The sequence below is a fragment of the Gymnoscopelus braueri genome, assembly GCF_963280865.1.
Source record: "Gymnoscopelus braueri genome assembly, chromosome: 17".
NCBI classification, from domain to species: Eukaryota; Metazoa; Chordata; class Actinopteri; order Myctophiformes; family Myctophidae; genus Gymnoscopelus; species Gymnoscopelus braueri.
In genome coordinates, this window is record NC_137617.1 from 19,449,340 (window position 1) to 19,475,725 (window position 26,386).

A 26,386-nucleotide genomic window follows, 5' to 3' on the forward strand; every position below is an offset into this window, starting at 1 on the left:
GAGAATAAATTGAATCAGTACTGCAAACGATTACGCCACCTTTTTGTAAAGAGGTAAGGTCCTCTATAACACTTTCTCTTTTCAGGCTATTCACAGGTTCGAGTTTACCCAGGTAAGTGTAAACACTATTAAATGAGAACAACACTTTGCAAATATCCCTTGAGAGAACTGGACAGAAACAGGTTTGTATAAAAGGTAAGTTAACTTTCTTATTCCTAATACAGCGGCATCTGTGCCATAGAACCAATCAACAAAAAAAAAACTGTCCCGGACCTGTGCGCGCGCAAAATATTGCGGTTATTGTGGTTATATTGGGCGTTTTGGGGGCGTTTTTTTTTTACTTTATTTCGGTTTTAGGGTTAGGGTTAGGGTTGGGTTAGGGTTATGTTATTTAATTCTTATTTTTGCCTGATTTTACCGATTTTCTATCCAAAAAATAATTATAAAAAAATTAAAACATATATATTTTTAAAAGCCTATTAAATCCAAGGCCCATTGGCTCAGGGCCCTGTGCACGTGCACACTGTGCACAAGCTATAATCGGTCCCTGCGAAACACAACTTACTCCGCCCACTCACCAATCTACCTGGCGCTATTTATACCCTGTCAGAACTACCCAGAAGCCCCTTATTCGCTTTCGTACATCCGTACTCAAGCTCATAACGTTTTCAGCATCCCTCCACCACCCGTTTTCACCTCCACAGGTTGTGCTTTCCACCACTCCCTTTTCTCCTTCTATGTCCCTCCCCGTCTCTCTCCCTCCTTCTCACTCTCTCCCACTTCTCAGGTTCCGAGAGACAGCAGGTTCCTGCTGGGGGTATCGGTCCATGAGTGCCGTGCTGACTACGCCATCGGCCGTCCGTGTGTACTGTGCTGACTACGCTAACAACCTCCTCCCCAAAGACTCCAGGGTCGGCGACCCTCCCCGGAACCCTCTTCCCCTCCCTCCATTACATTCTATTCATTCAATAAAACTTTAAACTTTCCATAAAGGTGTGTTTCTTCGCCTAGTGAAATGGATGTAAGGAAAGGGGTTAGGCCAGGAATCTCTGTCTCTTCTTTTCTTCGTCTGCGCCGTTCGCGAGCCAGACAAATGTCTGGCTGTGAGTGTGTTGAGCGCGCAACGTTTATCGCCACTGGGCCGTCTCCTCTGCTCCTTGGTTCCGTCCGTCTGGCTCTCGTCTCACTTTTCCTCCCCGTCACTCGTCTGTCGCTGCGGCTTCTTGTCACTGGGAAGCGGGCACGTCTCAGCTCACCGTCCGCTGCTTGTGGCTGGCGTGTTCGCTATACTACTTATTCTCCACCTCTGCTCCGTGGCTTCTCCGCTCTGTGCACAACCTGCTCCTTTGGCTGTCGCTGTCACTGTCACACTGCCCTGTGTTTTCCTGTTCATCATTCAAAGGGCCCGCTCTCCTTTTGTAGTGGGTGAACCACACCCTACTCCGTTCTCATTCGCTTCTCAGACAGCGTGATCTGGGGACATTGGCTGGCTGGAGTGACACGGTCAATGTCATGCAGCCTATCATACAGTTCAATGTCAAGTGGCTTGGGGACCGGGGAAAATACATTGTGTCTTAAAATACAGTGTGGCAATATAACAGGTAATACATTTAAGATGATGGTGTTTCAGTGATTTAAATACAGGTATGTTAAGCATTAATAAAATAATTCAAAAAATATTGCACAACTCATTTCTAACCCTGTCACATATGTATGTATGTATGTATGTATGTATGTATGTATGTATGTATGTATGTATGTATTAGTGATGCGCGGGCCGACCCGTAGCCCGCAGGTCCCGCGGGTTGAACCGCGGGGTGGGCGGACGGGTCAACACGAAAAAAAAAGAAAATAAAAAGCATGCTGTTACCTTCTCTCTCTCCTGTTTTGTCTCTCTCACTCCCTCTCTCCTCCTCCTCTACCCTCTCTCCTCCTGGAATCATGAGTTTGTGTTCAATGTGTTGCTGATTTGATCAATTATGCACAGCTGCCTCTAATGATATCCCCACTGCATGTCAACATTATATTTGCATGTCCCTTGTAATGTTGTAGGCCACTGACTGTATCTATCTACGTTTAATATTGTTCAATGTTCTCTCATGTAGCCTAGACATTTAAATAGGACAGGAAAAATATGAATTGTCTATACCCTGAGATAAACCAAACCTGTATGGTGCTGATATGGTTCAGTTTGCTTCCGTTTCTTTCTCTCTCTCTCTCTCTCTCTCTCTCTCTCTCTCTCTCTCTCTCTCTCTCTCTCTCTCTCTCTCTGTCTGTCTGTCTGTCTGTCTGTCAGTCAGTCTTTTACAGGTGTCAGTCAGGTGTTTGTGTGAGATGAATATGGAGTGGAGGTGATGTTGGGATCTTTTGAAGCAGAGCTGTCAGTCTTTCCACTCTGAATACAAACTGGGACCTACTGATTCCTGACTTCCAAAGGGCCCACAAGCTCATCTTTATGGCATATATACGTACGCTTAAAGAGATGCACACAAGCAGATACACACACGCGCGCAAGCGCGCACACACACACACACACACACACACACACACACACACACACACACACACACACACACACACACAGGGGTGGCAGGGAGAAAGAGTCAAGCACACTCAAATTTCTCACAGGCTTGTATTGAGTGCAGGTACACACGCACGCACGCACGCACGCACGCACGCACGCTCTCTCTCTCTCTCTCTCTCTCTCTCTCTCTCTCTCTCTCTCTCTCTCTCTCTCTCTGCATGCACTTCGGGGTGCACTCATTCTCTCTACGTCGTCCTCAGACGAGCCCTCCATCGGAGTCTCCAGTCATCTCGGTTCTCCATACATCTGGCCAGCTCCTTTGTGCTTTCTGCACCAGCATCTTTCCTTAGTACATCCACGTAGGTAGGTGTGGGACGTCCTCTTGATCGATGCCCGTGTGTTGGTTCCCACAGTACGAATTTTTTGACCGGGAATTCTCGGTGCCGGTGGCAATGGCCGGCTAGTCTCATCCTCCTGACTGCTTTCTTTTCTGATACACTTGGTAGTGCCCCGTACAGACGCTTGTTGGTAATGTGCTCGTCCTGGTTTATGTTGTGCAAAGGTTCATGGTGATTTATGGTGAGATTTTAATGTAAATATGAGCCAGCCACAGTTGTTAATCATCTAATCATCTAAAAATTATGGCTGATGAAGCCCAGCATCTATGCCTTGATGATCTACCCTTTTTTTCCCCCAGATCTCTGGTGAACACTCATTCTTGTTTATTATTATTTGTTCCATCCTAGTTATTATTCATGTTTTTTGTAGAAAAATATTATTTTTTTAGATTTATCTGATATTAGTAGACAGGGAAAGTAGGGGGAACAGACAAACATGACATTTAGATTTACCACAATTGAGGTAGTTTCAAACGGCTGTACTGAAATGGATAGTGTTAATTCCAGTCAATATAGGTAAAAAAAAAAAGGCGGGGTTCAACCTAGGATAAATTGCAACAGTAATGTTTCATAGTTTTTATTGGTCCTAAATAATCAATTAAAATCTACTAGCTCACAACGTGGGCACAACATTGTTGTTTTTCTTTCTTTTTTTCCTTTTTCCAATCGTCGTACCCAGTGGAGCAGGTGTATTGTAATCATCTGTCTGTTTGTCTGCCATAGTGACAGTTTTACTCTAATTTGTTCAAACGGCTGATGAATTGGGGGTGGGGTTGATTTATTTTATTCATTTTTTTTTTTTTTTCAAAACAGTCAAAGGTCAAGGTCACAGCACAAGGTCAAAGTTTAGCCCCATAGCATGTGGTGCAGTTGTGCATCTCTGCCTGAGAGCATTTCTATTTACTGTAGCTTTATTTTTTTGCCCTCAATATACTGTAAGTGATATTTCAATTAAATCTTTTTTCAAGCGTGATCGAGGGACATTGTAAAAAGAGACTGGTTCAGCCAAACAATGGTTTGTGCTTCTGCTGCTTCTCATCGGGAGCTGTGATGCAGCCAAACAACATCAAGTAACAACACCCTGTGATTGCTTGATGCAAAAGGAGGAGCTACACAGGTCACAACACACACACACACACACACACACACACACACACACACACACACACACACACACACACACACACACACACACACACACACACACACACACACACACACACACACACACACACACACAGTTCCATTTGGTGCACTTCAGGCCATGCATTCATCTTCAAGAGACTTGGCTGCTGTTAAGGCATGTACACACTGCAGGATATTTGGTCCGATAATGCTGTCGCCGACCTTTTTTGGCGCTCGCCGACAAAATCTCCCGATCTGACACAGATCGGCCTTTGATCGGCGAGCTAATGCTCGCTGTGTGTGAAATGCTCCGCGAGACGATATGGCCGCGATTATCCGCTCTGCGACGGCTTTCCGACCGTTTTCAGATAACTACCCTGTTAGATATTCAGCTCTGTCGCAGACAGGACATCAGACAATATCATACAGTGTGAAAGGAGTTGAGACCACTCTACGAGGAGATGCACGCTACAGCCAATGAGAGCACATTACAGCCACCGTGGCTATGGAAGGTCGGTGGACCTGACCACAACACAAAACGCATAGTTACCGTCCAGTCCTGTATTAAGTTAAACATTATTATAAAACAGAATGAGAGTGAGCGAGCGTGCTCAAAGGGGGGCTGTTTATTTGAGACTATTGCACAGAGAGAGAGAGAGAGAGAGAGAGAGAGAGAGAGAGAGAAAGACACAGAGAGCGAGCGGTGTGTGTGTGTGTGTGTGTGTGTGTGTGTGTGTGTGTGTGTGTGTGTGTGTGTGTGTGTGTGTGTGTGTGTGTGTGTGTGTGTGTGTGTCGTTGTCTGTGAGTGAGTGTTGCCAGATTTTGAGGGAGAAATAAGCAACCAGGTTTGTGAAAACAAGCCCAGCACTTTAAGCATATACAAATACATTGGATACTTGAAAATAGACGATCTACAAGCTCACGTTGTAGATAGGCTATTTTTAAAGAAGACATTTGGGGGGGGGTTGTGGAATATTTTCCAAATCCACACAGATCTTGTATGAGGGTCTATATGGCACAACATATTTTCAGAAGGGCTGCGCCTCTGCGGACAAATATTAATTTGGGAGTCCTTGCCATGAAAATGTTTGAGAACAACTGGTTCAAACAACATTAGGAAACAAGGCCAAAAAAGCAACTACACTTTCAAGCAACTTTACAGAAAAACAATCCCAAAGTCGCTTATAATAAGCGGACATGGCAACTCTGTCACTGACTGCTTCAGCGGAATCAGCGCACTTGCCGTGCGAGAGAGAGGGAGAGAGAGAGAGAGAGAGGGGGAGAGGAATATCACGGATTACGTCGATTAAAATGAATTGGAATAAACACAAATGTATGTATTGGGTCTGACTCTGGAGATAGCATCCTAGTGAACTATCCTACAGTGTGTAATCCCTGGTCGGGGATCAATCTATAGTGTGAAAACCACAACGACATATGACAGCCGATGTCAAGAAATAAACTCCTGCAGTGTGTAATGCTTAACGATCAGATGACCCCCCGAGCACTTTAAGGTCCTGCAGTGTGTACCTGCCTTTACGGTGTCTTTACAGGTCTCCTTAAACAATAGATAAGACAACTGCAGTTGATTCAGAACGCTGCTGCTGCTCAAGTCCTTACTAATACCAAGAAAGTGGAGCATATGATCATATCACATCAGTGCTTAGATCTTTATACTGGCTCTCTGTCGGTCAAAGAATTGAATTTGTAAAGCATCACGTTGAAACAGAGGCTGGCTCGCCAGGCTAATAAAGCATTCAATGGTTTAGGGCCAAAAATAAATTTCTGATCTTGCGTTACATCATGAGTAATGAGTCAGAACTAAACATTTGTATGTACCACACATAACAAACTCCCAGAAAACTGCAGGTGTCCAACAACTCTGAGACAATTCTGTTTGTTGCTGCCTTTTACTGAGGTTTTTAATCATTGCACTGTAACTTTATTCTCTTATTTTTTCCCCTGTTTTATTTTTACTTGCATTGTATTCAAATGTCCCTTTAAAGTGTGTTTCTTTTTATTAATGTTTCATATAAAGCACTTTGAATTGCCTTGTTGTTGAAATGTGCTAAATAAACTTGCCTTGACGTGAGAGAGATTCCTACTGTGCAGACTAATATTTTTTATAGTAACAAAGACAGAAGGCAAAAAAGAAAGAAAGGAGGAAGGTTGATTTACTGAAAGTGTGTGGACTCACTTTCAAGACAGCAGAATGCCCATATGGTAATGTTGTGTCATGGGCCCAGGAATTATTTATAGAGACTTTGAGCATTTCTACTGCATGCCAATTACCATCCACCCCACAGGATATCAAGGCAGAATTCAGAGGAAAAGACACACATAGGGATTTAATAGCTCAATCAATTCTCTGTATATATTTTGAAGTGTAATTTTAACAGCTGGCCAATGATCCCCTTCCAAGGACTGTTTAATTGAAAATCAGAGAGAGGCAAATACTGACATGGTATCAGAGAGAGAGAGAGAGAGAGAGAGAGAGAGAGAGAGAGAGAGAGAGAGAGAGAGAGAGAGAGAGCGAGAGAGAGAGAGAGAGAGAGAGAGAGAGAGAGAGAGAGAGAGAATATGACACAGAAAGAGGTAAAGAATTAAAAGTGTTTTAGTGTGACAGGGTCGCTTCTGCAGTCTCCATAGAGTTGATGTTACCAACTGGTTGAGCTTTTGATTGGGAAAGGACCTGCACTTGCTTGCTTGGGTGCACCTTGCATGCAGCCTTTAAAAAGCAGACTGCAATGCAGAGGCAGAATTGTGGATAGGAACAGAGAGCAGAGGAGGGAGACCTGGCTGGAAGAAAGGAAGGCGGCCATGGATGAGGGCCGGAGTTGCGGCATTGAGGACAGAGACACCCCAGCTAGGGAAATGGTTGCTTGGCACTAGGTGACGCGTGTGCCCTGGAGAACTGCCGATCCTGAAGCACAGCAGCAAATACATACGCATCAAATTAGCTAACTGCTGACTACTTGGTTGGGTTAAATTTGGCATTTTGACACTGTCTGGTCCTCTTGATATACATACATGGTTGTCATTACATTTGCTTTATGCACTTATCTAGTGTGACAATAGAATAAATTCTATATTTTTGTCTATGCCGCATAGTCAGTAATGCAAGGGTCAAAGACCCTGTTATTAAGGCCCTGTTGAAAGCCTAATTTATGCGCTGTTGTGTGATGGTGTCATGTGCCGAAAACGGCCAAGAATCGTGGACCTACAAGCACAATGAGTTGTGTGGTGTCTTGCCCTGTGCGTGTCTTTTCCCCTCTTTTGTATGGGTGAGTGAGTGGTGCTGCATGATGACTGATTGTGGCTGGGTGTGAGTGCAGGGTACTGTAACTATAGTAGGTGGAGCATGGCTCCTGTGACGATGGGCTCACACTAGTATCTGATGTCTTCCTCCTGGCCAGCCTCCAACCAACCACACCAGTCTTGTGTCTCACTAGGGTTAACATGTGGTTCAATGTACAGCCATAGTAGTGAAGGGGTGGGTGGCCTTACTTTTATTGTCTGTTAATGTTTTTTCTTTCGCTATACTAGATAAGATCCTTGTATTTTCTTTATGAAAAGGGTAAGAATAGGATTTTCTTTTGATCAGGAGTTATTGCCCAGGGCCCACCCTGAGGTAATTTACCCATGTCTTTCAAATCAAAAAATAAATCGGTCTGTTTTGGTTTTAAACTGGTGTTGGTATAATGTGTTTGGGGACTGGGAGGCAGGGACTATTATTGTGTGTGTTACACCTAGTGACCCTATAGGCCGGCTCAGCTGTCTCACGCCGATGTATGACTCAGGCTATATTGTTCCAGTGTTTGGAAACCAGACTAATAATTATGTGACAAAACAACTGGTGTGTGGTTTCCATCATATCAATAAATGTACAGTAGGCTACATGCATGAATACACGCATGCAATAAATACATAAATATCTGAACACCAGATATTGTGATTTATTTATGTATTCTTGGCAATTCTTCTGATGAAATCTGCTCAATCAGTGGTGGAAAGTAAATACATTTACAGTACTCAAGTATTTCTCTGAAGTACAATTTTGAGGTACTGGTGTTTCCATTTTTCAATATTTTATACTTCTACTCCACTACTTCTCAGAGGCAAATGTTGACTTTTTACTCCACTCCGATTAGCGTATTTGAGAACTTTAGTTACAAGTTACTTTATAGATTTAGATATAAATGCAAAGCATACATGAACAACTTGAGCCCTATTTTAACTTCATCTATTGGAAATAGCCGATCTACAAGCTCACAACAAGTCGCGATGCAATGCTTTTTATAACTTAAAAAAAACGTGTGAAATGGGACATTCTGCATAATGACCTTTTGGTACTTTAAGCATTATTGTGAATTTTTAATACAGGGCATTTACTTGTAATTTCTACATTGCTGTATTGTTATGCTCTTAACCCATTAAGACCGGGAACGCATCTGTGTCATTTTTTTATTTATTTGGCTATTCAAAAAATAGCAGATATACAAGCTCATAGCGCGGGACAGAGTTTTTGAACACCAAGCCTCACTAAATCTGCATGTCGTAGTCACGCTATTGGTTATATAGTTGTAATTGACTGTGGGCATTGTCCTGAGTTATCTGCAGGGTCTGGTGGTAGAGAGTAGGGTGTGGGTATCTGAGACCGCCCCTCTCCTCCCTTACTGCAGCCCCAGATAAGGACAAGCTGCATGCAGTCACAAAACATTCTCCTTTCAGCTTTAAGGACACGCACCGTAACAATGACCGACGCAAACTTGACGTAAGTAGCCAAACTTTCAACATGTTTTCAAGAAAAATTACTACAGATCAGTGGTTCTCAAAGTGGGGTCCGGGGACCCTCTCAGGGTTCCTTGAGGGGGCTCCAAATGGACCCTTAGAGGTCTGTAACTCTGAGGATGAATGGAACCAAATGAACCTGTATGTGGTCCATTATGGGGGTCCATTCTCAGAGTTATGGGGATCCTTGTAATTAAAAAGTTTGAGAACCACTGTTAAATATCCATAAACAATGAATGTTAGAAACTCTAGGCACGCAATTCATTGCAATATTGATTAGTTAACAACATGAGTTGTTGGTATTAACTGTCTTTAGTGATAAGAGTCTGATGGACGACGGCAGTGTGACGAAGAACAAAAAGAAACCAAAGAAAGAAGATGCCTGGAGAAAAGACGGACCACGAGACCCATTTGAGATGGTATGCATGTGTGTGTGTGTGTGTGTGTGTGTGTGTGTGTGTGTGTGTGTGTGTGTGTGTGTGTGTGTGTGTGTGTGTGTGTGTGTGTGCGTGCGTGCGTGCGTGCGGTGCGTGTGTGTGAATATACCTGGGGGTCACCTGTGAGTAAGTAAGTAGCCTTTAGAATCAACGGTTCCTGATCCATTTGACCCCCAGGTCAGGAGCCTATCTCCTATTTCTGTATAGTGTAAGGCAGCTTGATGTGCTAGTACACTCCCTGCCAAGATGTACAAGCACATCCCCTGGACATGACACCACCATGTATGTCGCAGGGTCTGACCCGCAATCCAACCCTTGATGCAGTCTTTTGTTATGACTCGGCTGGGGATTGAACCCTGATCCCCCCTCACCCCCAGTCTCAGGATGGATATCTCTAATCACAAGGCCACTGAGCAGTGGTGAAAAAAGTACTCAAATGTTTTACTTAAGTAAAAGTATCAATACTGCAATGTAGAAATACTCTACAAGTAAAAGTCTGGAATTTGCGACACATTGTGAGCTTGTAGATCGGCTATTTTCGAATGGCCGAAATGTATAGGGCTGAAGTGGTTAAAGTATGTTTTGTACAAATAATCAAAATCTAAAAAGTAACTAACTTAAGTCTTCATATAATTGTAGTGGAGTAAAAGCACAATATTTGCATCTGAGATGTAGAGTAGAAGTAAAAGGACTGAAAACTGGAAATGCTCCAGTAAAGTAAAAGTTATACTTAAGTAGCCTACAGTACTTGAGTTTAATGTACTTAGTTACTTTACACCACTGCCACTGAGCTAGTGGTAACCGCAAAGTTAAATGTTACCAACAAATGCATATAATGTCTACTGTAGTTACAGTATTGCTTTTGATGCTTCCATTTCTCTTGCTGTGTAAACCCATATAGCCTACCTCCGGCTGGGTATACACACAACCCCATCATCTGTTCTTGTTCTGCTTTAACTGGATGCTCTATCTACTGTATATACCATCCTCATGTGTTCTTTATTCTGCACTAGCTGGTTGGTCTGCCTGAGGACAAACAGCAGGAGATCCGGAAAGCCCTCCACCTCTTCTCAGTGGCTAACCTTCTGCCCAGAACCATTCAGGAGGCTCAAAGACGCAACTACCAGTTCTGGAGCACGCAACCTGTCCCTAAACTGGGTATGGATAATAAAAGGCTGCGACATCAACCACTGGCAGAAGGAGTATTAGTCTTTACATTGAAGTTAAGGTCGTGTTTCCTGACTTGATGATAACACATTTCTACAATCTCCGAACCCAGGAGTTTGTGGTCACGTAATCTCATTGGCTAACCGCCATGCCTGACCATAACCACTTAAACCCTCTATACTTTTTTCCCTCTCAACCAAATCTCTTTGCCGAAAATATCCAAATGTTCACCCCAGAATCGCGACGCTAGGGTTCATGTGGTTAAACACACCAAACCCATACCTATATTTAACCACCTGTAACACCGGCTTGGGGGGGGGGGGGGTACAAGGGGGTCCCCAGCAAAAAGTGTTAACTCTTTAACTGCCAGAGTAATAGTGTAATAGTGTTACGCTACTGCCAGCGAAAACGAGCGATTTTATCAACCTTTGAAAAATCATGGAATATTTTCTGTGAATGCTATCCGCACGGTGATCCCCTGATTACACACACAGCGGTCTCGTAGAATGGGGGGGAAACATTTATCCGATAGTGGTAATCTGTTCCATAGTTGAAAATAGCATGTTTTGCCAAAAATATATAGTGTAAAAAAAAAAAGGACACAGGAGCCGAGATTGCATTTTAAGCAACAAGTTAACTAGGGAGTGAATGGAGCAGCACATCTTTGGATGGCGTTATCTATTCTTTTCCTTTTTTTTTTACTCGTCCAAACTCGTCCTTGGCAGGCTGGGCCATAGCAGAATTTGACGAATTAATTTGTCCATGGGAGGCAATAATACAGCGTCACAATCGATTTAACCACGTTTTGTTTGGCTACAAAAATAGCAGATATACTGTACAAGCTCATAGTGTGTCACTTCGTGCTGCGCTATGAGCTTGTAGATCTGCTATTTTTGACAAATCGTGAACATGTTTATATATATTATATTATATAAAAAATATTATTTTTAAACTAAAATCTTTGCTTCCGGGGGTCCCTGTCTGGCACAAAACATTCAGGTGGAGCATATTTATTTGGGGATCCTTGAAATAAAAACATTTGAGAACCGCTGCTCTATACTGCAAAATTCCTTGAATCAAAATGTCAGGATGGACTAAATACATAGAAAAGAATCCTCAGCCTCAGCCACCAATCAGCCTGTGCCAAAATAGATTTGAAAGTGTTGTCTGTGTATTTCAGAGATGGAAAATATGTCAGCATAGATGCTTTAATCTCTTTGATCAAACAAGGCTCGCTCTCTCTGTGTCCTCAGGTGACAGTATAACGTCCCACGGCCCGATAGAGGAGGGGAAGACCAGTATCCGCAAGGAGCCCTACTCTCTACCTGAAGGCTTCTCCTGGGACACGTTGGATCTGAGCAGCCCTACTGTGGTGGGTGTGGGACCGTACCTATGTTCCCCAGGTTCTATGTTCCCCAGGTTCTATGTTCCCCTCCCCCCCCAAAAAAGGTTCTATGTTCCCCGGGTTCTATGTTCCCCGCTCAACCAAAAAAGGGTTCTATGTTCCCCACTCATCCAAAAAAAGGTTCTATGTTCCCCACTCAACCAAAAAAGGTTCTAAAAAAGGTTCTATGTTCCCCGCTCACCCAAAAATGCAGGAAATGGTGAGACATTTAAAAAGGTTTAAATACATGTATTTATACCCATTAGTTATTTGTAAATTTTCAGTTTTTAAAGTGTCAAAATATCATGTTTTGAAAACTTCTTTGACATGACTCAAAATCTATTTAGGGGTGTCACGATACATTAATTTAACGGTACATATGATACGATACACGATATTGGGCTCACGATATCGATACGATATTATTATCATTTTTACTATCATCAACATTGGCCATCATCTTCAGTTTCAAAGTGCTTAATTTATAAAGCATATAAAAAAGGTTACAAAGTTTTTTACACACAAAAATAAATACAACAAGAAAAAGTTCTCCTCGGAGCACAGGTCTACGCCAGGTCAGGTACGTTATTGTGGCCTCCTGGTGGCGGTATAATAGGCCAATGTGAAAAGGGTGCCATTTCTTCCTAGGCCTTGAATCACGGCAATCGGACACTGCATTTATGATTTGTGGCATTTTGTTCCAAAAATGTGTTTTGCTAAATTAGACCTGCTGGTGGCGCTATAACAGGCCAATGTGAAATGGGTGGCATTTCTTCCTCGGCGTAGTGGGAATGTGCGTGTGAAATTTCACGGAATTGCAAGCTGCGTTCATGATTCGAGGCATTTTGTTCAAAACGGACCAATCCTGCAAACTTTGGAAGCCAACCTTAGCCAATCAGGATGGAATATGGGAAATCGGACAGATCCGGGTTGATCACATGACTATAGAGATACTGTGTAACGATTTGCATGACGTTTGGATAAAATCTGTAGGAGTAATGTCAAAAAATGGGTTTTGCACAGATCGGCCTCCTGGTGGCGCTATAACAGGCTCATGTGAAAAGTTTGGGGCAGAGGTTCTGAATTGGTATCGAGGGAGTGTGTGTGCACAGTTTCGCAGCGAGCGGGCCAATGGTGCCGGAGATTAGCTGGTAACACACGGACAGGACACACACACGGACGGACGGACGGACGGACAGGGGGTAAAACATACTCTCTCGCCATGCCTTTCGGCCTGGTGGAGACAATTATGCAAGCTTAAAGGACAACCCATTTTCACCCATTTTCAACATATCTTCATATAATTGGTCCTCACCAATGCTTATTATGGTACAATTTTTGTCTAATCAGTATGTTTCAGAGGAGGGCTGTGGACAGTTCAGAAAACCACCTACCAGTGACATCAATAGGGAATCCATGCTAATAGAAACTGCAGGCTTTCTATTCATGGAAAGTTAGCATGCTATAATGAAAGGCATTGTTCTCACGTTAATAAAAAAATATATGTTTAAACAAAATCTTGTTAAAAAAAAACCTGACGATGATGTCACTGGTAGGTGGTTTTCTGAAGTGTCCACAGCCGTCCTCTATATCACCAAGATGGCCGCCAGGGGAAAGGGGCGGGCAAGTTTCTGATAGTAATTTCTCCCCATTATGTTCAGTTATGTGTGTTCAGAGGATGTTATTAATAATTGGAAATTAAAAATGTATTTTTCCTGCATTTTGGGTGAGCGGGGAACATAGAACCTTTTTTTTGTTAATGGGGAACATAGAACCTTTTTTGGGGTAAACGGGGAACATAGAACCCAGGGAACATAGAACCTTTTTTGGTAAGTGGGGAACATAGAACCTTTTTTGCGGGGAACATAGAACCTGGGGAACATAGAACCTGGGGAACATAGGTACGGTCCCGTGGGGGTTACACCACGTGGTTCTCAAACTTCTTAATATCGAGGACCCCCGAAATGATATGTATTTGGCCGCGGACCCCCATCTCAAAATATTTTGTTTCCTTTTTTGTGAAAGACTGGGTGGTATACTTATTCCGTTCTGTGAATGTTTTGTTTCAGTTTACAATAACTGTAGGGGTTTAGTGTTGAGTGCATGAATAATTTTAGAATTCAATAACTTATTTATCTTGTATTCTGTTTGGCTTGCTAGGCCGGGTTCCCCTCCAATAAGGAGAGGTCTGAGCTCCCTGCATGAAAGCAACCGAGTGTAGGGGTCGCTAATACATTACCAACGACCATTATTTGAATCACAAATAATGCATTGTTCGGTGTAATGTAGTATCAATTTACTGTGCATTAACAAGATACAACATAGGCTAGTTGTAGTGATTCTCAAAGTGGGGTACCGGGACTCCCAGGGGTCCTTGTGAGGTTTCCATTGGGTCCCCTGCAAAATAAAGAATGTATTTTAAACTTAAGCTATTGAAATATAGCCGATATCAGCTATTTTTTTTACATTTAGAGAAATGAAAAATGTGGTATAATTGTCGAAAATGATAACGCAAATCTTCTTTTATGGGGGTGCCTGGCACAAACTCTTTTCAGATGGGGGTCCGCGGCCAAATACTATGGGCTAAAATAAATATGTTTTCCAAAAGAACTAAATGCACAATAGTGCTCTTTTCACTTCATCCTGGCTCTGGGCCTGGGCAGGCAAATTTCAGGCAATTGAAACCTTGTCGCAATATCAGCCAGTTTCAGTTGTTGTAATTGACTTCATACAATTGTTGTAAGTAGAGGGCTGCTTCCTGTGTGTGTGTGCGTGTGCGTGTGTGCGCAGTGAAGTTTCTCTCTGTCTCACACACACACCCCCACACACACAGGAAGCACACCGTTAGACCGTTATTTATCTCCACCCTAATGTGAATTATTTTAGAGACCCCCACACATCTCAGGGTCGTGAAAAAAACGAATGATGTACGTGGGCAAAGTCAGCTGTCAGATACTGAAACACAGAACAAAAACAACATTGACTCTCCAGGGTGCCTATTTGGAAAGCTAGGTATTTTTGTGCTGGGATCAAGCAGTCCTTCATTCAAATCAGATAACATGAATGTCAGGCAACTCTTCTCGCACAGAACAGATAAAATCCTCTATTGACTGGCTTTACAGTCTGGCCTTCATCGGGCCACTGAATTGTCACTTTGACTATGTGACATTTGTATTTTCTGATTTGCTCCTATCATCCCGTCCAAAGGCCATCTTCTACTAGCTTTTGTGTAAAGATCCCCTTTGAGCTTCTCTATTTTTACTTAATCTACAGCCACTTAAATCCTCTATACTTATAGGTTAGAACTCACAACAGCTATTTTTGGCAAAGTTTCCCCCTGAATATGGATGCTGAGGTTCAAGCGGTTGGTTCATTTGGAATACAACAAAAATAAATGGCACAGTTTTTGTTTTCATGGCCTTGTTGGTGCTTTAATAGAGAACTTTTCCATGCAAAGACAGGCTGCAGCCCCCCTGTGAAAATAGCCGATCTAAAAGCTCACATTGCATCGCAGCGTGACACGTTGTGAGCTTGTAGATCACCTATTTTTGCGAATCTATTTCTTTTATTGAAAAATGTGAATGAATTTTGACAATAATGACATTTCGACAATAAGTATAGGGACTCCAGGTTTAAAGTGACTTTTCCTCTCTTTTCCATTTGGCGGCCCCTGGCTGCACCCCTCGGCTCCCACCTTGATAACCACTGTTTTAGAACACCTGATGGAAGCGTCAATAGCCAGGATTGAAGAAGACAAGGACCCATCTCCATGCTTCTCCTCTGTCATTCAGTGCACAACGCACGTCAGTAGCAAAGACAAGGCGCCATCTCAATGCTTCTCCTCTTCTGTCTTCCAGCTGAAAGAGCTATGCTCTCTACTGAATGGAAACTATATGGAAGAGGATGACAACACCATCGGATATGATTTCTCTCCTGAGTACTTGCAGTGGTAAGATTCAAGCATTGACACTTTCTCTTTTTTACAGTTTAGGCATTTAGCAGATGCTCTTATTCAGAGTGACTCACAAGAAAAAGATCAGAGTAAATAGCATGAACCCTTGTCAATGACAGGGTAATGGGCACATAAGTAGAGTGTAGAGTGCATCGAAAACAATTTAGTACTTCAAATAAACTTGTAAACATCAAACCTAGCATCTATCTAAACAAGATGCTCTCTAAATAGCATTCTTATTTTGTGTCTGCAAGCAAAGAAATCTAAATAGCGTCACACATGAACAAATAACCAACATTTATCTGCATAGTATAACTAGCATTTATTAAAAAAGGCTACAGCTTGGGAGCCAGGAGAAGAGGAGGGAGGACGTGTGGAAAGTTGGCCTGGGTGTTTTAGGGCAGTGGTTCCCAAACTGGGGGTCCCCAAATTATATTGGGGGGGTCCCCAGATGATTAGGTTAATGTGCAACATTGTTTTCTCACTCAACAGTAAACAAACCAACATACAGTAGGTAAGTGTATACAGGGTATCTATCTGCACATTTCTAAAGTTACAATTGAATGACTTTTAAAGGATCTACACCATGAATTTAAAAAATAAAATAATAATAATAATATCATATTGTTTATGTCCCTCAAACGTTTTTCAAAAGGTTTGAGCCTAAATCAAGCCTCAGATATACTCATTCCAACTAACTTCTCTCTGGCTTATACCACATTGTCCTGTTTGGCACGGGGCACTATTGAGCCAGTTTGTATGCATGTTATCTCCTGGTTCTGTGTGGAAAAAGTAAAAAAAAAAATATATATATAAAAAATAAAGAAAACAAAATTTGCACCCTGACGTGACGTCACGTCAGGGTGCGGTATTTTTGGGGATAGAAGAGAGGTAGGGGAGGACAAAAACACAAAAAATAAGAAAAAGTTAAAATTAATGGTGTAGTCCCTTTAAGACCTTTTTAATACCAAATCGGCCAAATTGTCAAATATTACGTAAGAAAGAGGCACACATTGTGAAAATAGCCGATCTACAAGCTCACAACGCCTCGCAGTGCGAGGCGTTGTGAGCTTGTAGTTCGGCAATTGTTTTACCAGGTGAAACTAAATGTAATGCCTACAACTCCAAGTGCTTGTCAGGGTGGGGGGTCCCCAATTCAAATATGAATATTTTGGGGGGCATGAAAAGTTTGGGAACCCTTGTTTTAGGGAAGGGACGAACACACTTGCTGTGTTGGCTGATCTAAGTGAGTGTGGGGGTTAGATCATACATGTCCTGAAGGTAGGCTGGTGCCATGCCTTTGATTGGCTTGTAGGACATCATCACCAGTGTATACTGGCAGCAACCAGACACTATAGTGAAGGGAACGCAAAAGGATGAGACTTTTTGTATTTACTTTTCTTTTTTTCCTTTCATTTATGCAAGGAAGGCTGCACGCTGCTTCAGCACCGCACTGCTTCACAGTTTTATAATTTATTTTCCCACATCTTCCCCCCGTGGGAACACTAGAGCAGCCTCCATAAGTCTTCCAAGTGTCTCAATTTTGAATTAGGGGTCCTAGCGGTACACTATTATGTCCTTTTGGTTACATTTGAACACTCTCATCGTTAAAGTAACACTTTACTCTACTTTTAATGAGATACTGTACAACCACCAACTCTCTGAATGCAAAACCACTTCTCTAACTTATAGTCTAGCATTGTTCAAACAGTTGAATGTCAAACTGTAATCATTTACACACTCACATGAATAGCATATTAGGCCTATTGTAATCTTTCAAGACTGCTTCAAAATTGTATATATTCCCCTTTCTTTTATGAAAGGGTTCCCAGATTGGGCCTATTGTGGCTCAAAGGCCCCACATCCCAGGAAGCATAGGCACAGATGTTTAGAAATACCTGTTGCAACATTACCTTTCAGATTACATTACAGACATTCATACAAGACTACTTGAATGAATTATTTCTTGTTTTCACCAGATGTTCATCAGCAAATCACCTCAGCTTAACCACTTAGACTCTAGTCTCTATATTGAGTTGGCACTGTACTTGGTGTGTCTTTTTCCCTCTACACCCTCTCTTTGCCAAACATTTCCGATCTATAAGCTCACAACGCATCAATGACAACGCGACGCGTTGTGAGCTTGTGGATCGGCTATTTTCGGCAAAATTTCACAATAGGGATGATAGAGTTCAGGTGGTTAATGTTCAACCTTTATTCACATACAGTGAGTGTCTTCCTCTCCAGGGCTCTGCAGTCTCCTGGTTGGCTGGCCCAGTGGCACTGTGGGGTGAGAGTCAACACCAACAAGAAGCTAGTGGGCTTCATCGCTGCCGTTCCTGCTAATGTCCGCATATATGAGACGTGAGTACTGTAGTTCATTGGTTCTCAAAGTGTGGGGGGGGGGGGGTTCCAGGGGGTCCCCAGCAAAATGTGTTTATAGAGCATCGCAATAATTATAACCACTTTAACCTTTTATACTTTGGCTATTCAAAAATAGCAGATGTACAATAGCGCAGCACTCGAGTGCCACGCTATGAGCTTGTAGATCTGCTATTTTTGAAAAATCGTGAATATTTTTGCAAACCTTTGAATATATATATTTTTAAAGCGAACATTTGCAACTAACATTTTTGCTTCTGGGGGTCCCTGGAACAAAATATTTGAGATGGGGGTCCGTGGCTAAATACATTGGGGGTCCTTGACGTGAAAAAGTTTGAGAACCACTGCTGTAGTTAATGAACTACACCCGCCATACCCCATTATCCTGTTTTTGCCATTTTTTACTATTTTGAAAAACATTTTAAAATAGTTCAAATAGCTGATCTACAAGCTCGATCACAACGTGTTGATGTAGATAAAAAAATTCGAAATAGTAAAAAATGCCAAGATAGGGCCCCGAGTCACATTTCATTTCACTCTGCTAGCATGTGGTACAGAGAAAAGAACCAGGACCAGAAGTGGAAAAATAACAGCACGTTTGCTCAAGTACAGCACTGTACTTCAGTCCAATTCTGGGGTACTTTTATTTTCTCGCCTATTGCCATTTTGCGATACTTTATACTTCTACTCCACTATATCTCATGGGAAGAAATTGCTCTTTTTTACTCCATTTCAATTATTTGACAGCTTTAGTTACTTTGCATTGCAACAAATGTGGATACATTAACGATATTATAGGTTAAGCTAACCAGCAGCACATAAAACCAGTCCCTCCTTTACCAACTGCAACATTAATGCATTACTAATTAGACAACAGTCCAATAATATAAATGTGGAATGAGCCATTCTGCATAATGAGTAATTTTGTGTGATGCCAATACGTTTGTAATTTTACTCAAGTAAAATGTTTAATACAGGACTTGTACTTGCAACAGAGTAGGCCAATATTTCTACTCTGTGGTATTGCTACTTCTACGCACAGTATACAAAAACAATCTGAGTACTTCTTCCACCATTGTCCATGCAGTACCCACAACAACAGGATGACAAAAAATGACAGTGAATGTTCCTGTGTAGAGTTTTCTGCTTGTAAATGCCTCGAAAGAAACCCCCAGAGGCAGGTGTCCTGATAGAATGTGTTCCCAGGGAGAAGAGAGTGGCACAGGTCAACTTCCTGTGCGTCCACAAGAAGCTGCGCGCCAAGCGGATGAGTCCGGTTCTGATCCGAGAGCTCACCAGACGGGTCAACCTGCAGGGCGTCTACCAGGCTGTCTACACAGCTGACGGAGTTCTGCCCTCACCAACGGCCACTGGCAGGTAGGCAGGCTACATGTGCACAGGAACATCTTCAGTGTTCATTTGAAGCAGTGGATCGTGGACCCATTTTCATGGGTCACAAATAAATATCCACACTTTTTGCACTTGTTGCATGTCGTATTATTGTCTCCGCCAGGCCGAAAGGCATGGCGAGAGAGTATGTTTTCGCCCCTGTCCGTCCGTCCGTCCGTGTGTGTGTGTGTGTGTCCGTCCTGTCTGTGTGTTAGCAGCTAATCTCCGGCACCGTTATTGGCCCGGTCGCTCCGAAACTATGCACACACACTCCCTGGATGCCAATTCAGAACCTCTGCCCTAATTCTTTCACATGGGTCTGTTATAGCGCCACCAGGAGGCCGATTTGTGCAAAACCATTTTTTTTTACATTACTCCTACAGATTTTATCCAAACATCATGCAAATCGGTACACAGTATCTCTATAGTCATGTGATCAACACGAATCTGTCCGATTTCCCATATTCCATCCTCATTGCCTATGGTTGGCTTCCAAAGTTTGCAGGATTGGTCCGTTTTGAACAAAAAGACTATGCAGCTTGCGATTTCCGTGAATTTTCACACGCACATTCCCACTAGGCCGAGGAAGAAATGCTACCCTTTTCACATTGGCCTGTTATAGCACCACCAGCAGGTCTAATTTAGCAAAACACATTTTTGGAACAAAATTAATCAAATCATGAATGCAGTGTCTGATTGCCATGAAAGACCTAAGAATAAATGGCACCCTTTTCACATTGGCCTATTGCTCCGAGGAGCACTTTTTCTAGTTATATATATTTTTTGCTATATAAAAATAAATCTTCAAAACATTTAATATATATCCATATATCCATAAATTTAAAAAAATTAAAAACTAAGAAATACTGAAAATCGCAGATCTAGAAGCTGACAACGTGACACGTTGTGAGCTTGTGCATCGGCTATTTTAGTGGTTACAGGTTTGTTTGGGTCTCAGCTGAAAATGTTTGGGAACCAATGATTTAATGATGCAATCCGTAACTCATTGTCCTACCTGGAATTCGAACACAGGTCCACCTTGCAAGCGCTGACATTTCTGCTGTGGAGCTACTGTATGCAAAAGCCATAGAGTTATAATATATAGGCAAAATCCAGGCTCGAGACCTACTACAAACACCACAGTGGGGTTGTATTGTAGTAACATACTCTACCATACAGCTTGGTTAAAGTAACATTATATTAACTAAACAAAGTTTGCAGTTTTAACTCTCAAATGGATAAGTTAACCGTAATTATTATACTGCGAGCTGGTACAAATCAGGAGGAGCATTCATTCAGTTCAATCAAATCAAAGTGCAAACTGTGATACTGGAATAGCCAGAACTTTACACAGTGATTGAAAGAATAATAATGCATATTCTAGTTATATCTGTTTTGCGGCTCTGCACTAAATTAAATATGAAAATAGCAAGGGTCCTTGTGCTAATGTGCATTTGGTTGGAGGTCATTGACATACAAAAGACGAATTTAGGCTCCTCGGCAAAGCTTTATGAATAAATTGTAACCATTTCTAAACCTTGAGCACCAACAGATGTCTATGGTGTACTAATTAGGCTACATAGCCAAAAGAGCACTCTTGTGTGTGTGTGTGTGTGTGTGTGTGTGTGTGTGTGTGTGTGTGTGTGTGTGTGTGTGTGTGCGCGTGCGCGCGTGCGTGCGTGTGCGCCCGCGCGTAGGGCACTAATTAGGCTACATAGCCCAAAGAGCACTCATCTGTGTCTTGTGTGTGTTTGTTTTAGATACTGGCATCGTTCTCTGAACCTGCGTAAATTGATGGACGTAGACTACCCAGGTCAAAGACAGACCATGGCCCTGCAGAGAGCTCTCAAACTCAACCGCTTGCCTGAGGTTTGCATACAGTGCCACCTTGTGGCAAAATGCATTTCACTACACATTGGCTCACACAGGCATATCAGGCTTGTGTGACAAGTTGGTATCAAAGAGAAATAAAGTAAAACTCTAAAAGTCATTACTGAGGAATGTGACTTGTCTTGCACGTACATGTCTCTTCATGGGCGGTAATAGGCCTACTGTAGACACCTACAAAAATGGCAGTAGTGATATTGACCAGTAAATATTGTCAAAGTTGGATGTTTTTTGTAAAACCTGCAGATTTGAGTGACTTATTTTCTACAGGCAAGCCCAGGCCTTATTCACCTTTTCCTATATGCTGCCTCAGTCGAAAGGCTAACTTGTTTTTCTGTGTTTTCTTCAAATACCTCAAGGTAAACATATCTGTGCCATGTTTGCGCTCCTTCTCTCACCCAGGTGACCAAGACACCAGGCCTGCGCTGTATGACGAGGCAGGATGCTTCGGGGGTACATTCTCTCCTACAGGGACACCTCCAGAAGTTCCACCTGAGCCCCATCCTGTCCCTGCAAGAAGTAGAACACTGGCTTTTACCAAGGGAGAATGTGATTGACACCTATGTTGTGGAGGTTTGTCCGTGCCTTTGCTCGAATAAATGTTTTCACTGGTTTAAAAAAGAAAAAGAAAAACAAGGCTAAGAGATTAAAAGCCCCATTAGCAGTCTCTGGGACTTTGGTGGTCCTTACTCCCAACTGGACCGATGTGGTTTGAACTGAACAACCATCCCATTGGCCTAATTTGCTAATTGCCTAATTGCTAGAGGGAAGGCCCTGGGGTCACCTAAATCCATAGGGTTCATTCTCTGGGGAGCATGAAGGTAAACAGCCAATTCCATAGTAATCCAGCCAGAGGTTTTAAGATATTTGACCAAAGATCTGAACAGATCGACCGACATACTGTAGCCATTCTTGGAGCCCTGCCACTAGTGAGGCTAGAAACAGATCAGCTTGAAGTATTGCCTGTGTGCCCTGGTTTAGTGAGGGGCGACTGAAATGTTGCAACATGTTTTTTGGAACCCGTAGTCCAGCGAAGGGGAAATATACAACTAACTACTATTAATTGGCATTTCTGTAATATGCTCTAGTGTGAGCGTGATTAGGAACATCTGGTGACATAATGTCACAGTGTAGATCAGTACTGTATGTTTTCAACCATTACAATGCAAAATGTAAAGCTAAACCATAATCCGGGACTTAAATAAAAACGCTATTTTAATCAATCTGTATGGTATGTTAATACAATATAACTTGCACTGGTGTTTGGTAAGACACCTGGCTACATGGTTGACAATGAAGTTATTTGGAGCAGACGCTGATACAATTACCTCTCTCTCTGGGAGAATCTGCATAAAGAAACCTGAAATTGAGGTTAAATGCGAAAGCTACGATGTGTCCAAACAGGGCAGTGATGGCATCCTGACAGACGTGGTGAGTTTCTACACTGAGTCCAGCAGGGTGCTGAACCACCCGGTGCACAGCAGCCTGAGGGCAGCCCATCTCCTCTACTGTGTGTCTACTGCTACACACCTGCTCAGTCTCATGGAGGATACACTGGTTCTGGCCAAAACTGTAAGTGTGTGTGTGTGCGTGCGTGCGTGCGTAAATTAATTCATTGAGCACGTACTGTAGATGATTCAAATGTTTCTCACGGTTGTGAATAAATAAACCCATTTCACATAACAGAGGTTGAAAACTGATTGTTTGTAGGCAGTGTAGTACTGCATGTGTGTTGTTATAGTACCAGCGACCTTTCTCAAAGTAAAGCTCAGATTAAAATTAAACTTTACAATTAATGATAAAGATACTATTTTTCGGTTTGCCATTCTGTAAAGCATGTATCCAACTGCATCCCTGTGTGTGATCATTGTAGACACTGATGCTGTGTAGCTGTATGCACACAGTAAAATCCTCAGTGTTCAATAAACAGTATGGATTTTACTGTGCACTAACACACATGGGAAGGCAGTAGAAGTGCCAGCCTTATTATTATTAATTTGCTACCAAAGGCCATACCTAACTTTCTAAACGTTCATTCAGTATCATATTCTAAGGCTGAGAATACAACATAAGACATTTGATTCTAAAGGTGCTGTAAGTTATATTGTTTTGTTAAAATAAGTATTACATTGCATAGAGTGTTCTAACAAATGGTCTTCCAATTTGACCAGCTCTTTAGTAAACAGAAAAAAAAATTACAGGTTAGAACACCAATTTTAACCGATCAGGAGAGAGAACTCATGCTGGAATCCAGGATACAAGATAAACAAGTGAAATTGGAAGCAATGAAACAAATAAATGAGCAGACACAATTGGAACTTGAACACAAGCTAATAAATTATTTGAGTGGGGTTCTCTCTCCTGATTGGATGACATGTGTAACCCACTGCATTGCTGCAGAGACCAGATAATACAACAAATAAACTGTGATCGCTCTCTTTGACAGAACGGGTTTGATGTCTTCATTGCGCTGAATGTGATGGAGAACGGTGGCTTTCTAGAGAAGCTCAAGTTCAACATCGGTGACAAGAAATGCCACTATTATCTGTACAACTGGACATGTCCTAACATAAACCCAGATAAGGTACAATATGAATACTATGATATGTCAGCGACAAAGCGTCAAAATTCTAAGATACATAGTGTTGAGTGTAGATTTCACAGTTATCTTTAATCATTTCGACTACAGGCATATTATTATGAATTTTGAGCTTGTGAATCCTAGTGCACTATTCAAGTTGAGGGAATCATGTATTTTCTTTCTTTCAACTGTGATTACTTATTGATTGATGCATATCAGACACCAGTAGTTCATTTAAACTAGTTATATCATCTATTTTTTCCAGGTTGGTTTGTTGTTACCAAGCTAAATTCACACCTGAGAGAGGAACCAAAGGAGGACTGGTGCAGCGCAAAACATCAAAATGCAGCACTTTTGTTTGTGTCTCAAGTTTTGACTAATACTACAATTTTCCTAGACACAGACAGACAGACAGACAACCATTATTTCCATCCACTGAAAAACAACTACTATTTATTTTAATCAATATGTGATTTTTCCCTTCTCTTTAACCACTTAAGCCCTGTTTCAAATATAACCGAGCATGTATATCGTCTATTTATTTATTTTTGTAAAAAAAAGTGTGAAATTTGAAATTGTTTACATTTTCAATATGTCAAAAGTTTGACCTAGATAATGACTTGCCTAAACTAGGGACACCAGGGTTAAAGTGGTTAATGATGCAGTCATTCTCGGAATGAGCTAAATAATGTCAAGACATTCTGTGCCATTGCATGCTTGAGCACATTATGTGCATCTTGATGCAGCATTCTGGGTGTTTGTTGAGCTGGGGCCTTTGCCGAATTAGATTTTACCCAAAGGTCTCAGCGGCCTGAAACATTGTCATATTGCTGCAACAGTGTGAGAACTGGTTTCTAGCTTTTTACTAATGTATTGAGGTCTTCCAGTTAACTACTACATCTTGACCAGGTTCAGCCCCTGTGAAACAAGAAAACACTGTATCTGACAGGCTGGAGAATGTAACACATTGCATTAAATACATAAACTTGCATGTTATTGTGTGTGTGTGTGTGTGTGTGTGTGTGTGTGTGTGTGTGTGTGTGTGTGTGTGTGTGTGTGTGTGTGTGTGTGTGTGTGTGTGTGTGTGTGTGTGTGTGTGTGTGTGTGTGTGTGTGTGTGTGTGTGTGTGTGTGTGTGTGTGTGTGTGTCTGTGACTTGCAAAGAAGGAAATGGGGATATGACAGAAAGTGAAGGGAAACAGGGATAATTGGATGGATGGATGGGTGGATAAGTGTGTGTACTGTATCGCCTCATACATTGGTGCAAAAAATAATTTTCTAGACTTTGATATCTTCTAACCAGAGGCAAAAAACATGTCTTTTAAAAAAATATTTCCCCACTTTCCCCAAAGCCTGCGAAATACGAAAGCGTCCAAGATGTGTTATAGATTGGGACAATGACCCTTGGCAGGAGTAAACACAACCGAGTAATTTATCCCAGCTCAAGGGTATGTGACGTTCCAGAACCACAACGACCCCCCAACACATTATGTCCCCACATTACCCAGTTAAGCAGTCAGGAGAAAGAGGAATGCTGCTGATAGGACCACATGCTGTGTCATTTTAGAGTTATTAAGTTATTACTGAATGTTATTCCCTCTCTCTTATCTTTTGAAACACAGCAGCCTGCCTTGTTTGCTCAACTCAATCCCCAAACATTTGCCTTTTTAAGGCTTGAGTTCTTAGTGGTGAGGTCGTCCCAGTAGATCTACTGTGCTACAATTACTAACAAGCCTACATGGGAAAACCGTGACATACAGTATAGTTTAAGTTGTAAATCATAACAGCTCAAGACTTTGTTATACATGCTGCAGGAGGCGCTAAAATACCATAACTACTATATACATTTTCATGTGAACTATGCATTGCCTGGTAGTGGCTTTACGATAGCAAGTTTTCTCTTATCTGTGTATAAACTATTTGTGAACTTGGAATAAATTTGTCATGTTGGATTCTTAGAAATACATAAAATAAAATAAATTAATGTTACTGTATATGAGAGAGAGAGAGAGAGAGAGAGAGAGAGAGAGAGAGAGAGAGAGAGAGAGAGAGAGAGAGAGAGAGAGAGAGAGATGGGGAGGAGAGAGAGAGAGTATAATTAAATAAGAGCCATGGTATTCACTCATTTAAAAAAGAAAACCTTGAGGAAAAATATTCCATCACGCTGGTGAGAGTGAAATACAAAAGCACATCTCTTAATAGAAATCATGAACAACACTTTCATTATTTGGGGGCAGGCAGCTCTGCTGCCGTTCACCCTCTGTTCTTTAGTCTTCTGAATAAAGCTGTCTTCCCATGGACAAAGATGCATTCAATTTTGCACAGAGATCCGGTCAGTTCTAAAACAATATACCTGTATTATGCAGATAC

The 26,386-nt window shown here is 41.9% G+C and overlaps 1 protein-coding gene across 1 annotated transcript; it reads left to right on the top strand.

The window, feature by feature from the left end:
• The first annotated feature begins 8,744 nt into the window (after nucleotides 1-8,744).
• On the top strand, nucleotides 8,745-25,837 carry LOC308105567 (glycylpeptide N-tetradecanoyltransferase 2-like). Its single transcript, XM_080456386.1, has 12 exons — nucleotides 8,745-8,821; nucleotides 9,155-9,257; nucleotides 10,289-10,433; nucleotides 11,696-11,814; nucleotides 15,684-15,775; nucleotides 18,026-18,142; nucleotides 19,367-19,537; nucleotides 21,310-21,418; nucleotides 21,839-22,009; nucleotides 22,841-23,008; nucleotides 23,883-24,020; nucleotides 24,283-25,837. Exons 1-12 carry the CDS (start codon nucleotides 8,751-8,753, stop codon nucleotides 24,304-24,306), a joined length of 1,428 nt encoding a protein of 475 aa, XP_080312512.1. The 5' UTR covers nucleotides 8,745-8,750; the 3' UTR covers nucleotides 24,307-25,837.
• The last annotated feature ends 549 nt before the right edge of the window (nucleotides 25,838-26,386 follow it).